The sequence below is a fragment of the Malaya genurostris genome, chromosome 3 (assembly GCF_030247185.1).
Source record: "Malaya genurostris strain Urasoe2022 chromosome 3, Malgen_1.1, whole genome shotgun sequence".
Classification (NCBI taxonomy): Eukaryota; Metazoa; Arthropoda; class Insecta; order Diptera; family Culicidae; genus Malaya; species Malaya genurostris.
The window spans coordinates 19121764-19137473 of NC_080572.1; the positions used below are offsets into that span (position 1 = coordinate 19121764).

Below are 15710 nucleotides of genomic sequence, written 5' to 3' on the forward strand. Positions count from 1 at the left end.
ATAACCGAAATCGGTTTGTTTGATTGTCTACTGATAAAAACTATCAATTGGAAAAGATTTGAGGTCGACTTAGACATTTTTATAAGGTTTTTCCCCATTTTAAGTGATGATAAACAATTTTTAACCCACTTTACCTTATATTTCCGGATCCGGAAGTCGGATCCGCATGAAATTTAGGAATTACGTATGGGACCACAGGACCTTTCATTCTAACCTAAGTTTGTGGAAATCGGTCGCGCCATCTATGAGAAAAGTTAGAACACATATTTTCTTTTTTTTGCCCATTTTACCCTATAACTCCCGAACCGGAAGTCGGATCCAAATAATATTCAGGAATTTGTTATAGGACCTCAAGACCATTTATTTGAATCTTAGTTTGTGAAAATCGGTTCAGCCATCTCCGAGAAATGTTAGTGCAAAAAACGCTACATACACACATACGTACATACACACACATACACATACACACACACACTCACAGAGAGAGAGAGAGAGAGAGAGAGAGAGATAGAGAGAGATAGACATTTTGTGTACTCGACGAACTGAGTCGAATGGTATATGACACTCGGCCCTCCGGGCCTCGGTTCAAAAGTCGGTTTTCACAGTGATTGCATAACCTTTCTATATGAGAAAGGCAAAAATGAATGTTTTCTTAATTTTCACCGAAAAGAATCAACAAATCGATAAAATCTAACTATTTTCTACTGATAGTTTGAAATTATTATTGTTATTATTATTATTATTATTATTATTATTATTATTATTATTATTATTATTATTATTATTATTATTATTATTATTATTATTATTATTATTAATATTATCATTATTATTATTATTATTATTATTATTATTATTATTATTATTATTATTATTATTATTATCATTAATTAAATTTTAGTATGAAATTTGTTAAGTCCCAATTTGATCTGCATTTGTCGTTAGCAAGAGTTCTAATCTTGTTCGTCTAATGTTGTTCGTATTCACGTCGATTCGATTATGTCTCTGATATCACCCACCCGCCTTTTTTCCATTTCACTTTTTTTTCACATTAACTAAAAGTCTTGGAAGACGATACGTGAAGTAGGGATGGAATCGTGGAATTGAGCTTCGTGGATTCTTAAGTCGTTGCATTTATGTAAGAAAGGTCTATTTAAAAATAAATACTTTTAAAGGACTTCAGACATAGTTTTATTTCGATGTAAGATTTGGTTGATTTTTAGATACAGTCACGTTCGAAATACGCTGCGTCCAGGTCGAGTAATCCGCAATCTAAAAATAATTTAAGAATACCAATGATCCAAAAGTCTTCAGCATTAAAAATGTCTCACTCTACACTATACGTGGCCGGATGTCAATTAAAAATTAGAAAACAAGTCGCGTAAGTTTTTTTTCTCATAATTTTGAGCGTTAATAATTCAGTGATCTGTGGATGGATTTATATAATTTAACTACCAATCGATTCAGAAACATTTATCTTAAACATGTATGGCAACGTCGTTTCAGTATTTCAATCGTACTAATGAAAAATACTGTTGACAAATTGGTTAGAATCGACCTCTGTTCTCACTAACCAATCACAGCAGGGCAAATGATGTCATCCTATTGATTGTTCGTGTACGGCCGATGGTTTCGATCGTTGGTCTGCATCTAGAATTTCATATAGTAGCAGATCTGTTTCGTTCGGTATTGGGAGTATTTAACTCATGCAAGAAAAAGTATCGTTTCCTTCGGCATCGCATGTACGTGCGCGCAAAAGGGAATCTTTAAATATATGCCATCTTACAATTTTAACTTTAATCGACAGCAAGCCGCCAACAAAGCAGGTGGCTTGTCGTTCGCTGGATGCTTACCGTTTGTGATGTATAATTTTCTTCCATCTGCTGCACACCGCGTTCGCTTGAGTATTGAGATTTTTTGAATTTAACTTGAAGCGCTAGTATCTCAGTAACTTGTTGATGGATTTGCCACATTTAACATTCAACATGTAGTGCGGTGCTGTGTGCCAAATACGTGTTCGCTTGTGTGGGTGTTCACTGCATTTGATTCACCGGTGAGCGATTGGGTTGCTATGTAACCACCATGTTAACTTTTCTCACCCGGCAAGCAAAAAACCATTTGCAAGTGAGCGTGGGGGGATTGTTGGATGAGGAAAACTGATACTTAGCACCAATGAAACTGTTGACGATTAGAAACGTCGTAATGCTCAACACGGAAATTCAGTTACATAATATTTTTTTATTTTGATTTTTATTTTCAAAAGACAGTATAGATCAATTTTGGGAAACCAAATATGCAAAGTGGCTTTCTGTGACAAATTTAACATGGCCAGATAGTTTCATTAAAATTCAAGAGAGTGTCGCCAATACAATTTGGCGCGAAACTCGTATATAGTAATTTTTATGTGAGTATGAGTAACATGAGAAAGACCACATGAAATGATGGAGTGCATTGAAACAAGTTTTTATTTTAAAAATGAATCCTTAGAAAGCCTAAAAAACAACGCTAAATTTATGAAAATGGAACTTTAATTTAACTTTAGAAAAAACTAGGCAAAAACGCTTCAAAGGATTGAGTTTCACAGACTCACAAATATAGAACCATTAGATGTAATGTCACATAATATTATAAGCAAATTCCGACAAAAATCGATTCAATCTTCAATTAAATCAATTCGCTCTCTGTATTAGTCAACACAAGAATTATTTCAGTCGGGATACTGAAGCAAGTTCGATAATTGAAACTTTGGTCGTGACATTCGTGACATTCTTGTGCTTGTCACAATTGTTGAAGCTTAAAAATCAACTAAGTGCTCACATTCCCGCAGATAGGACGAAACTGTGGGTTACCTCTCCCTACAAATGTCATCTGTCTGGTAATGTCTCTCTTGATTCATAGAAATTGAGTCCCGAATAACGGAAACTGTTGGCTATTTTTCGTGACCGTACTGAAGTTAAAATGTGACCAACACGTTATCGTCCTCGATTCCACTTCCTTAGTTATTTATTTTCGCACGATCTCGTGCTTTGAAGGAACTTCTGCTAGCATATAGCAGTGCATTGGAGTACGACGCTGACGTTGTTAACAATCCCTTTAGGATTGTGACAGCCACAGCCACCACCAACCAAAGGGAAAAGTTTTAATGCATTTTAAATGTTTAACAGCTGTCAGCAAAAAAAAATGTTTATGCTTGATACTCAGTGGACAAAATAAAATATACGAGCTATTCGATGAACTCACCCTCACAAGATGATGCTTCTCATGAAAATCATCCAGTTTGAAAATTTTGCACCAATACAAACTTTCGTCACTTTCTGGTAGTTCGACGTCTTCGTTTCGCAATTCCAAGATGCTGATACTTGATGGATTCGGCAATGGATGCTGATTGGTACGTTGCGTTAGGAAAACAGATCGAGAGCCCCTGAATGCCTCCAGCGGAGCAGGCAGAGTTCCGGGAAGTGTTGATCCTTTTATAGGCTTTTGTTTCGAGTACATGAATATCACCCGCATTGTATCGTTCTGAAATTAAAAAAAAATAATTCAATGATTAAGTTCACAAGTGTCGAAATCCGATTAGTTTGTATGTTTTATAATTTATAATAGATCAGTTTGAATAAATACGATGGTCCCTGTTGATCAGGAAAGTTGTGAGCATTAATAATTACTACTGAGATCCGAATGAAACAAAATTCAAACATAAACGTGCATTAAATCGTTTTAAGCCTCGCACTCTCCTCAGACCTAGACGGATATAATTTTATGTGCAAAATCGCACCACCGATACTAACCGGAAGCTGTGTGGTCATACCGGGGAAGCAAAAACAGTTGGTATTGGATAGCGCAAATAAAAAAAGCTTTTAATTCACCTAGTAGTGTAATAATGTCATGTTTATTATTACTGTGATTCTTGTACATGTGAGTAAGTTTGTTCAGGGATCAAATAGAATAGATCTGAGAACAGAATAAATTTTGTGCGTTTCCTTGAGTCGACATTCATGAGAAGTTATGAGAACCAAACATCTTTCATTTGAATCTTATTTTGAGGAAATAAGCGAGGCTATTTCGGAGAAAAAAAGCAAAGTCCTGTCATTAAACTTCTTTTGTGGAATTTGGCCTTACTGTTCCAACAGACCTCGCAGCCGATTCTTAGCGTACAGAATAATTGCTTGGCTAGTACTACGATCCTACTGACACTAAGAATCCTTCCTGGTAGGGACTTGAACATACGGCAATTGGTTTGTAAGGCCAGTGCCCTATAAACGAGTGACATTATTTGAGGTTGATGAACTTATTTGAAATCTCCAAGACATTCGGTACGCACGGGCCAAGTTTTACTACTAGCAATTTCAAGTGATTGTATATTCTTTCCGTTTGAGCAAGGCAAATATATTTATACGATTTTAAACCTCTCGCTAGCATCACTGTGCTTGTTTATGTGGGAATCGTGCATGTGTGCTTGCACGAGTCCTCCTTTAGAGAAATCATGGAATTATAGAGCATGAAATTTTATCTGTTCCAATTCATGGGTAATCAATTATCGTTTGTGAGTGAAATTTAATATCGAACGTGGATTTAACCACGCGACCTCAGCCGGTGTTGAGTCACCACCCCTCGTTGAAAGTATTGTTTGTGAAGTATTAAGAAGCATGGGATGAGTTCAGCATAATTTCCTCTATATATAGATTATGTTATCAGCAAAGTCAAATCTTGGTGTTTCAAATAAATTAAATTATTTTAATGATTTTTTAACAATATTCGGAGCTGAAGTTAGCTAAAGCTGTTTATAAATTGGTCTTTTTAATTGGGGCTTAAATACAATCTGTTCCACATATAATCTAGGTAAACAAAGGTTGGTGTTTCTCTGGATCGGTTTGACGTAAGCAAAATATAACTTTGCTAAACTAATGTTATTCTATGATGTACGTACATTTAAACTCTCAAAATAAGAATGGTCTTTCCGACTATTCGATAGCATTGAAAGCCAGCCCAAAGTGAAAGATATTCAACAATATTATACCGTATCTACTTTGAGTGTGACTCTGGGAACTGAAAAAAACCGGAAGGACAGTGTTAGAAGTACAACAGGTTTTGGAAATAAATTTAGTTTATTCCATCTCGATCGAAAATTATTTTTTTGTCAAAATAGCAAGCAGGAGTAAATTACTATTTATTACTTCAAATATAAGGGACTTGAACATGAATGGGCTAAGGTATGAATATTGACAAAACTTTGTTTGTTGATAACAGTGTTTTAAGGAAAAAATACTGCGCAAGTGAAAAAATGACTTAATAAGCAGTAGTGGTTTACTGAATTTAAATAAAATATGAGTGATTGTCATATTTATTTAGTGTTGAACCGTTTCACACATACTATCAAACATTATATATGATTATTGTTGGTTCAACATACCCAGTTTATTCTCCTTGCACGGAACGATCGAAATTAGCTTTTTGGCGAAAAAAGTAGTTGATTTCCTGATTTTAGTTGGTTATTTTTTGAAACAATTAAAAAAATCTTACTTTTGCTAATTTGGATTTTTTTATTCACGATCCCCTAAAAAATGCTAAAATATTAGTTGAAATAGCTGATTTTTTAGTTGAATTCGCCAACTAAACGTGTTGTCATTTAATAGCGAAGACACATACCATTTTAATTCAACTAATTTGTTAGTTGAATCAACAGAAATAAAATTATATTCAACCAATATGAAATTTTGAACCCAGTAGAAAACATTGCTAAATTCAATAATTTTTTTTTATTTCAGTTGATTCTGACAATTGATTTTAACAACGATGTGTGTTAACTTTCGTGTTATTTTTATTGATTTCAACTATTGGAAAATATTAAATGTAACAAAAGTCGTATTTGAATCCAACAAAAAATTATTTGATTTGAACTAATAATCGACTCTAAATATAACAATACTCATTTTTAAATATTGCGGATTTTCTCATTATATATTTTTCCGAATTACAACAAGTATGTTTGTTTTAATATATTATTTACTTCGTGTATACAAGCACTCTACGTGGTAAACATAAAAAATAGTTATCGTAAACGTTTGATCACTATATACGAATGCACTATTACAGTGCCATACATTGTAGGAAATCAAATAACGTGGTAAAATTTTAAAACATTTCATTTTTGATATAAAGTTTGAGTTTATCGAAGGTAAGTATTAATTATTTTCATAATGCTTACGATGAGAAATATTTGAAATACCACTCATCAGTTTAGTAAAAATTATTCTACACGGAAAATAAAAACTATCTATTATTTGACTTCTTTTTACTTAATTTTTAGTTATTTTTGAATCTTTTCTTCGCTACTTCCATGGTTGTCAAAATACAAAGGGCAAAACCACCCAACTGCGAGAGTTTCGTTCAATAAACCAAAATTAAGTAAACCGTATCAATTTAAAATTGAGTCAATACGACTCAACTGTAAAGTAAATATAACTTACCATTGAGTAGACATAACTAATCTTTAATTATTTTTTTGCACGCGCCTTACGGAAACTACCTAGAGCCACTTTACCAAAAATTAGGTTATTGAACGGAACCCCCAAATTAGGTGGAATGTACTTGAAATTAGGTTGTTTTGCGGTTCCGTGTAGCATAGGTCTACACGGTAAACTGGATGAACCTTAGAATAAGTACTTTTTCATTACTCCGAAAATTAGTAGAAACTTGTGTACAATTTAATGAAATTCACTGACAAACAACAGATCAATCTACCTACCTATCAACCTATGACTTAGTTAAACTATGTCAATAATTTACCTAGTTTGTGCACTTTTCATAGTTCAGAGTTATGAAATTAATTACTTATTATCAAGTTGCTGCTCACAACCCTTCTGAAAAGGCTTTTATGCAGAGATGCCAGTTATGCAGAAAAAATACTTACTAAATGTGTAAAAAATATCTTTTCACAATCGCTTCAATTGTCTACAAGTTCTGCATAAAACGCTCACTGAGTTTACCACCATATCATACCATAACATCACATACCAATCATTCAGAATTTCAAAAAAGTATATACCATAGCACATATAAAAATATCCAAACAATTTTAGAGCAAATTCTACAGGACAATCCTGTTATTCTTTTTTTACTAAATGGTTCTACTTTGACACTTCTCATGAGTTTTTATCTAATAAACTTGTTAATTAAACCAAATCCATTTCTATTTTATTTGTGCTGTCATTCAACTGCGATGGTGACAATTAAACAGCGTAAATTTTTTTGATTTCAACTACAGAATTAGTTACCAACGAGAATTTCGTGTTCAATTGAAATTGTGCTTGTTTGTGTCTATGATTTTTGCCAACTAAACATATTCACTGGAAACAAGATTTTTTTCAGCAAAACTAAATTCTGAATTTCAACTAATCTATTGGTTGATTTGTCAATTTTATTTTTAAAATTAACTAATCCAGAAACAGAAATGCGAATTAGGCGCAGAGCCAATTTCGGGCGTTCCGTGTGTGTGTGGGTGGTGATAACACCAACTTTGACAGCAAACACGTTTTTAAATCGAAATGTCTTAACTGCAATTATATTTATTTTAGGTACGGTTGTAATAATTTTCATTTAGTTTACTTACAATTGGATCAATGAACGGGTCTTATCGACGATCACTTGCTTATACCTGTTACCGGTTACAATAAATCATTTAAAACCATGAGCGACAACAGGTAGTATTGTAAGAATGTTTATATCATTAGATTCAATTTACTTATGATATAATAATTTTATAATCAAGATACTTTACTTCCTAGTTTATCTTTTTTGATCTTAAATTTTTACACGGTTCGCTGACTCAGCGTTGCCAGCTTTACCATCACTGACGGCTGGACGTGTTCCCTTAAATTGTTACCTTCACCAAGCGACGATGTAACGGAGGGTCAACCGTCACAATCCCCCGCCCGTAAACCCTGGTGATGGTTCTCTTTCGAAGATGCATATTCGGATTTACCTTCCTTCAGGACGTGAAATACCGCCAAGTTCACTACCGCTCGCTTGAGCACGACTGTAGGCGTTAGAAGTCAAACTTGACGAACACGGCCATCCTGTCCGGGAATAATATTAATTAAACACCTACGCACCCACTGGTTTCTTGCCGTTCCGCTCATGACCACAAGCAAGGCTCTTACTGCAATACCCTTTACTTTGTCGAACCAATTACATCGACGCGTAGTCACCAGCAAGTATTCCTTCACCCAGAACTTCCAAAACTCGTCGCACAAATGCCGAGCTAAATTCCAGCTGCTACGGAGTGTCTCTTCACGGTCTGCTGGCATGGCTGGAAGGCTTTTATCGTATCAAAGAACGCTCACTGGCAACTCTTCACACGATTGAATCAGTGCCATCAAAGAGAGACGGATATCATCGCAACAACAAAAACCCGGCATGGCTCATTTAAAATAGAATCGACACCAGTGCGAGAGCGAATTTCTCTCGATGACATTTCTGAGAATCAAAGGTTAGAACGCTGCTGTGGGGATCCTATCTGAAGCAACAAATGGTCGCTTATTCTCGTTTCGCGATCCGATTCTATAGTTTTACAGTTGATAATTGCGATGGAATCATTTTACTATTGCCGCTTATTCTAGCTATGTGCATATAACCTTTTTATAAGTTGTGTCTATGAAAATGTTTGTGAATGTCCCACACAAGGGTTTTGAAATATTGCAACCTAGTATGAGAATCATGAAGTTGAATCATCGATTCGATTTTCTGCGATAATTGTCAACTTGCGATTCTCTCTTGGAAAATTCCACACAGCGACGATCATTATCAGACTGTAAACTTTTAAGCGTGAAATACTCAGAGTTGAAGTAGAGCGAAGAAATGTAGCAAAATTCTCTCACGGTTCATGCATTGAGAAACTCGAGTTCTTGTAGCATCTTCTACCGGATTGAAAATGTTGTATACAATATAGATAGCATACAATTCTGTTAGTTGAAAAATAAATCGGTTTTATTTGTTTTAGACATTGCAAATAGTTGAATCGAAGTAGAGCGAAGATATGTAGCAAAATTCTCTCACGGTTCATGCATTGAGAAACTCGAGTTCTTGTAGCATCTTCTACCGGATTGAAAATGTTGTATACAATATAGATAGCATACAATTCTGTTAGTTGAAAAATAAATCGGTTTTATTTGTTTTAGACATTGCAAATAGTTGAATCATAATTGAATCATAATAATAAAAATATGCTTACTGATATAAGTCATGATCTATTTGAAATAAGTTCGGTATGTTGAGATTCATGAAGTAAATATCGTTGTTAAAATATAAAAAGTATTTTATATTTACACTAGCTGACCCGTCGAACTTCGTCTCGTCAGAAGAATTGTCAAAAGACTAAGTGGTCAACGTTTCTCTTCATTATTTTTCTGATTACTTAACCTACAACCAACGGAATTCGACACACACACTCGCTTTAGCTCAAAAAAAAAAAAAAAGAAATACCACCAAAGATTAATGTGAAAATATGTAATACCTCTGTTAAGCGAAAACTGAACAAATACACAGATTTCTATTCTGAACAGTCCGTGTTAAGGAATTACTGATACGTAAATGTTCACTCGACAGAACCAACTTCGAAGCAGTTTCATATACACAAAAAAAATCTATTTTTGTGTTCGGTAATAATTTTTCCGGCAACGATCTATAAAATATTATTTTTACTGAAAGTTACGAAAAATTTATTCAATTTACGGTCATCTGTCAAAGAACTACTGAATATCGGAAAATCCTATGTAAAAGTTACGATTATTTATTATTTACTGAGACGTTCTGTGAACTCTGAAATGTCATTTCTCTTGACGAACTCAGTGAAAGTTTTACCAATAATCGGAAAATTAATAAAAAATAACGAAGAATTTCGGTAATCATCACTATACATTCAGCAGAAATAAAGATCTGTCAAATAACATAATTTTCGGACGTAAAGATGCGAAAATTTCTAGATTCGTAGAGAAAAAAAAACCTGTTTTAATCCACCTAGGGGTGTAATGATGCCTTTCTCATATAAATCATACTATCATATATAATACTGTGGTATTCTTCAAAATAATTTTCTGCGATTCTTAAGAGAATAACCGAAATCGGTTTGTCTACTGATAAAAATTATCAATTGGAAAACATTTGAGGTCGATTTAGAAATTTTTTTTAAATTTCTCCCCATTTTCAGTGATGGTATACTATTTTTAACCCACTTTAGCCTATATTTCCGGACCCGGAAGTCGGATCCGCATGAAATTCAGGAATTACGTATGGGACCACAGGACCTTTCATTTGAATCTAAGTTTGTGAAAATCGGTCGCGCCATCTATGAGAAAAGTTAGAACATATATTTTCTTATTTTTGAACATTTTATCCCATAACTCCCGAACCGGAAGTCGGATCCAAATAATATTCAGGAATTTTTTATAGAACCTCAAGTAATTTCATTTGAATCTAAGTTTGTGAAAATCGGTTCAGCCATCTCCGAGAAAAGTTAGTGCAAAAAAACGTTATATACACACACAGACATTCTACTGAATTGCATCCGAAAATAATTGATCATTTTATTTGAATAAATTATTTCTGGAGAGCAAATGTAATTCAATTCATTCATCACATGCAAATAAATTAATTATTCGGATGAAAATATGTTTTGTAAACCAAATTGCTCCTTCCTTTCCCAGATCTCTAGTACAATTCACCAAAAAATTGTAATACTTAATACGCCGAACGTAGGTATTGAATGATGATGAAGTCATTAGAATTATGACAGATCGAAGTTCAGTGGAACTGTACCGATCATTCAGCAAATAAAACTTTTACTGAACAGATTACCGAATGTCCAGCTGTTTGAAAGTTAGTAAAACTGTACCCACATCCGTTCAAGTTATCAAAAAGTACCACCCGTATTTTAGAGGTCTAATAAAATGGACATTTTCAGGTACTCTGGAACTTTTGATTGCTTGGAGACGACGCTTAAATTGTAATTTGAACATTCTTCACAGAATATGCAACATGAAATAACAGTCTCAATTCATTATGGTAATTATCTTGAACATTGATATCTAAAAACCACTTACTGTGTGCGCTTAGTCTAATCTAATTCATTAGAAAGAAAAATGCAAGGAAAATCTCTTAGTTTGACCTTAGCGCTTCTACAGCGCAATCTTCACATTGATTCATTAAAAAAATTTCTGATTTGTTAATCTTGACCCCGCAATGACCAATACTATTCATCTGACTCCATTGAACACAATTCATCAACTGGTAAATGATATCCAAACTTCTTCTCCTGCCTACAACGGTTTTCTAGAACAGTCATTGAGTCATTCATGTCGTTTTCGCTTGATGCCAAACCTAACCCAGCTTCCACTCTAACTGCTGTCAAACCGTTTGTTTGAAGTCAGTTTCGAACCTAGTTTCAACGTTGCTGAACTGAAAATCGAGTCAGTTTCGAACCTGGTTTTTAAATCAGTTTTACTCAAACCCCCGTTGCTAAGTGCGAAATCGACACAGTTTCGTGAAAAGTGTTTGTTTGATGAAACTACCTTGGGTCAGTTTCAGATTTTTCAAGCGAAAACGACATTAGTAAGCAATAATTTTGATATCCATTTGAGCACGTGGTTCGAAATGACGAATCACATCCATCAAGTATGCATGTGAAATCTCAACACTAAATATCTCGTTGCGCGCCAAACAATTTTTTCAACGATCTTGTATTCTTTCCTTCCACGACCAAGCACTTATGCAACTCGTTGCGCGCCAAACATCAATCGTAAATCTAGCAATCATTGGCGACTTTTTCAGTGGAAAATTCCATTGTCCATACAAAATAACTTTATTGGTTTTTCCCACTTTTCCGGTAAGTTTTCCTAATTTTTTTGATGTACGAACCCGGTGGGGGTAAAAACTGATCAAACAAAAAAAAGCATCTCAATCCGTCCATCCGTTCTTACGTGATGCGATTACAAAGAATGATCTCTGAATTTTTATATATATATATATATATATATATATATATATATATATATATATATATATATATATATATATATATATATATATATATATATATATATATATATATATATATATATATATATATATATATATATATATATATATATATATATATATATATATATATATATATATATATATATATATATATATATATATATATATATATATAGATGTAATATCATTAGGGCTGGGAAAAACCACCGATCACTGCTGATTTCAAATGATCTTAACCAAGGAATAAATTGTCATTACGAAATCAGAACTGATCTGATCTCTAAGTGATTTTGATTTTTGTATGATCATGATCATGTCAAGTCGAGATCAGTAAAGATCTAAATTCTAAAAAGATACTTCTGATTCGATCGGAAATGATTGATGTAGAAAAACGTTTTTAATCAGCAAAAGTTCCCGGAGGGGCGAGTAAATAAGCGAAATTATTAAATTTACCTAAAATGAGTATTGAAAGATGATGTTTTCAAACGGTTGAACTAAAGTTATACACTGATAATTTCAGTCAATTTATATGAGCTTGGTTGCATCAACCGCTGGGAATTGAAATTTTGTGACGGCAATTCAAACGCGCCATTCAATCGCAGCGCGTTCTGTGTGTTTGAAATCCTTCGCTCCTGTTACTTTTATAAATTAAATTCATGTCAAAAAGCGTTTTATTGCTAATGCATGAATATCATCATCGGTATCAAACAGCTGGAAGTCAAACAGTCTGCTGGAAATAAATCAATGATCGAATTTGAAGCATAAAATTTTTGCGCATACCTGAAAGATTACGAGATGATCATTTATTAACATTTTCTAATTTGTCACCAAATCTTTTTAATCTTAAACAAGGTTTACTTTATCACAACACCGCTGTTAGATAAACACTTGTTATGTAATCATAAATTTCTCAAATCAAATGAACACAATCTCACCAAACGATGTTGTTTTCATTGACATTTTGAAGCGACGCGAACAGATTTCAACTAAAAAAGTTGTTGATTTTGCATTGCGATTATTGTTTTGCCTTCAACTGTCTCCGACATTTGCCAGCATTCAAAACAACATATTTTTCAACTACTTGAATATATGCAAATCAAAAACCATATTCGATGAATCAAAAAGAAATTAGTAAAATTAACTATCGCAAAAATCAACCGTTAAGCTCAGATTGTCTAATCCGATGAGTAATTTTGACTGTACTACTTCATAATCCTCCATTGGAAGTCCCCAACTGTTGTGACAACTCTTGGTAGCACATTGATTGTGACGAAAAACCCAAACCACTAACTGCACGAGCTTGAAATGATCTTCGCCGTCATTCGTTTTGTTGGCACTGAGGTCTTTTTTACGCGGATTTCCGAAGTTATGCGGTTTTCTTGTTTTATCTTAGAAATACATGAAATGTCGAGATCTGGTGTTTCCCGAAATTTTTGAGTCAACTTATTGACATGTAAAAAATTTTCAATTAAAAAAAAAATGTTCAGATTACTCCAGATCTCGACGTTTCATGCATTTCTAGGACATTTGGCATCAAAAAATTTCTTCCATTTTGCGTTTTTTTTTTCTACACCGATTTTTGAAGTTACGTGTTCTCACCGATTTTTACACAAAAAACGTGTTTTAATCCACCTAGTGGTGTAATGTTGCCTTTTTCATACCAATCATACTATCATAGATAAAACTGTGGTATTCTTTAATATAATTTTGTTCGATTCTTTAAGAATAGCCGAAATCGATTTGTTTGACCGTATACTAACTATCAATTGGAAAAGATTTGAGGTCAATTTAGAAAAGTTTTTACGGTTTTTCGCCCTTTTTGGCACACTTTACCTATATTTCTGGATTCGGAAGTCGGATTCAGATGAAACCCAGAAATTACATATGGGACCAAAAGACCTTATATTTGAATCTAAGTTTGTGAAAATCAGTCGCGCCATCTATGACAAAAGTTAGAACACATATTTTCGTTTGTTTGCACATTTTACCCACAAACTCCGGAACCGGAAATCGGACCTTTCATTTGAATCTAAGTATATGAAAATCGGTTCAGCTATCTCCGAGAAAAGTTAGTGCATAAAAAAAAACGTTACATATACACATACGCACATACACACACATACACACACACACACACACACACACACACACACACACACACACACAAATTTTGCGTACTCGACGAAGTGAGTCGAATGGTATATGACACTCGGCTCTCCGGGCCTCGGCTCAAAAGTCGGTTTTCACAGTGATGTTATGCAAAATGTTTTGCCTTCCTCATATATAAAGGTTATGCAATCGCTTGAAAAACCGAAATAAATATTATGAGTAAACATTAGTATGTAAAACAAGAGTAACTAAAACACCTATTATTAATAACGAATCGTATGAACAACAAAGATGAAAGGCCAAAGGGTCAAAACACTTGTACTGTAAAATGTTGATGTAATACACAAAAATAGGATCAATAAACAGATATTTATGCAAAAAAACAAAATATGCTTGAAAAACCGACTAGTAAGCAAGCTAGAGCAATGTCTGTGAGTGCATGTGTCAAATAATCTCACTAGGTTTACTCGGAGATGACTGAACCGATTCCGACAAACTTAGATTCAAATGAAATGTCTCACGGTCCCGAATTTCATCTTGAAACTTCCGGTTTCAGAGTTATAAGGAAAATATTGTGTTAAATATTGTCCACAGTCACTTAAACCGGTGAAAGCAGAATCGTAAAAATCTTTCTAAACTGAACTCGAAACTCTCATTCTAAGGGTCAAATGGAAGGTTCTACCAAAAATTACTGTACATTTTTTGGGATACAACAAAAATTTAAATCGTCGTTTAGAGTACGATGACAAAATCATATAAAATCTTCAAAATTTTAATAAAAACTAGTAGAGTTTGTACGTCATGTTAGTTGGTGGCCATCGTTTCATTCTGTACATTACACCACTAGGGGTTTAAAACAGATTTTTGGATTACATTTAATCTGGACGTTTCATGCATTTCTAAGACAATTGGCGTCAAAAATTTTTTTTTTCCATTTTGCTGTTTTTCTATGCGGATTTCCGAAGTTACGCGGATTTCCGAAGATTTTTACAAAAAAGTTCTTTTGAGATTACACCAGATCTGGACGTATCAAGCATTTCAAAGCAATTTGGCATCAACGAAATTTTTTGCTTTAGTTTTGAGGTTTTTTACGCTTTTGTTTACGCGAATTTCTGAAGTTACGCGGATTTCCGAAGTTACGCGGTTTTTATACGCGGTACATATCCCTCGCTAGAAAAGAGACCTCAGTGTACTCGTTATTTCCATTTTCAGCTGTTGCGAGCTCATCTAGACGCGCGTCATGTTTCCACTTTAATGTCAGTGGTTCTGGTTTTCCTGCGATTCCTAATTGGCTAGCAACTGATTCTTCTAGTAACGTAATTGAAGATCCTTCATCGATAAACTAGGGCTCGGGTTGACAGCTCAGTGCATAGGATGCTAATTTAAAGGTCAGTTGTTGTACGTTCGAACACCGACCTGGAAGGATTCTTAGTGTCAGTAGGATCGTAGTACTGCGAAGTCTGTGAAACGGATAGGTCAAATTCCATAAAAAGAATGTAATGTCAAGACTTTGCTCATTGATAAACGTGAATACTGCTTGCGTGACTACTGGAATAATGTGGAACAGT

At 34.1% G+C, this 15710-nt stretch overlaps 1 protein-coding gene across 6 annotated transcripts in view; it reads right to left on the reverse strand.

The window, feature by feature from the left end:
• Nucleotides 1-15710, reverse strand: part of LOC131439035 (MOXD1 homolog 2-like) — a 234757-nt gene that overhangs the window by 55836 nt on the left and 163211 nt on the right. For all 6 annotated transcript variants that reach the window (XM_058609537.1, XM_058609536.1, XM_058609535.1 and 3 more), the window contains one exon: nt 3241-3519. In XM_058609537.1, coding sequence (XP_058465520.1) covers nt 3241-3519 — 279 coding nt within the window. The remainder of the gene's footprint in view (nt 1-3240; nt 3520-15710) is intronic.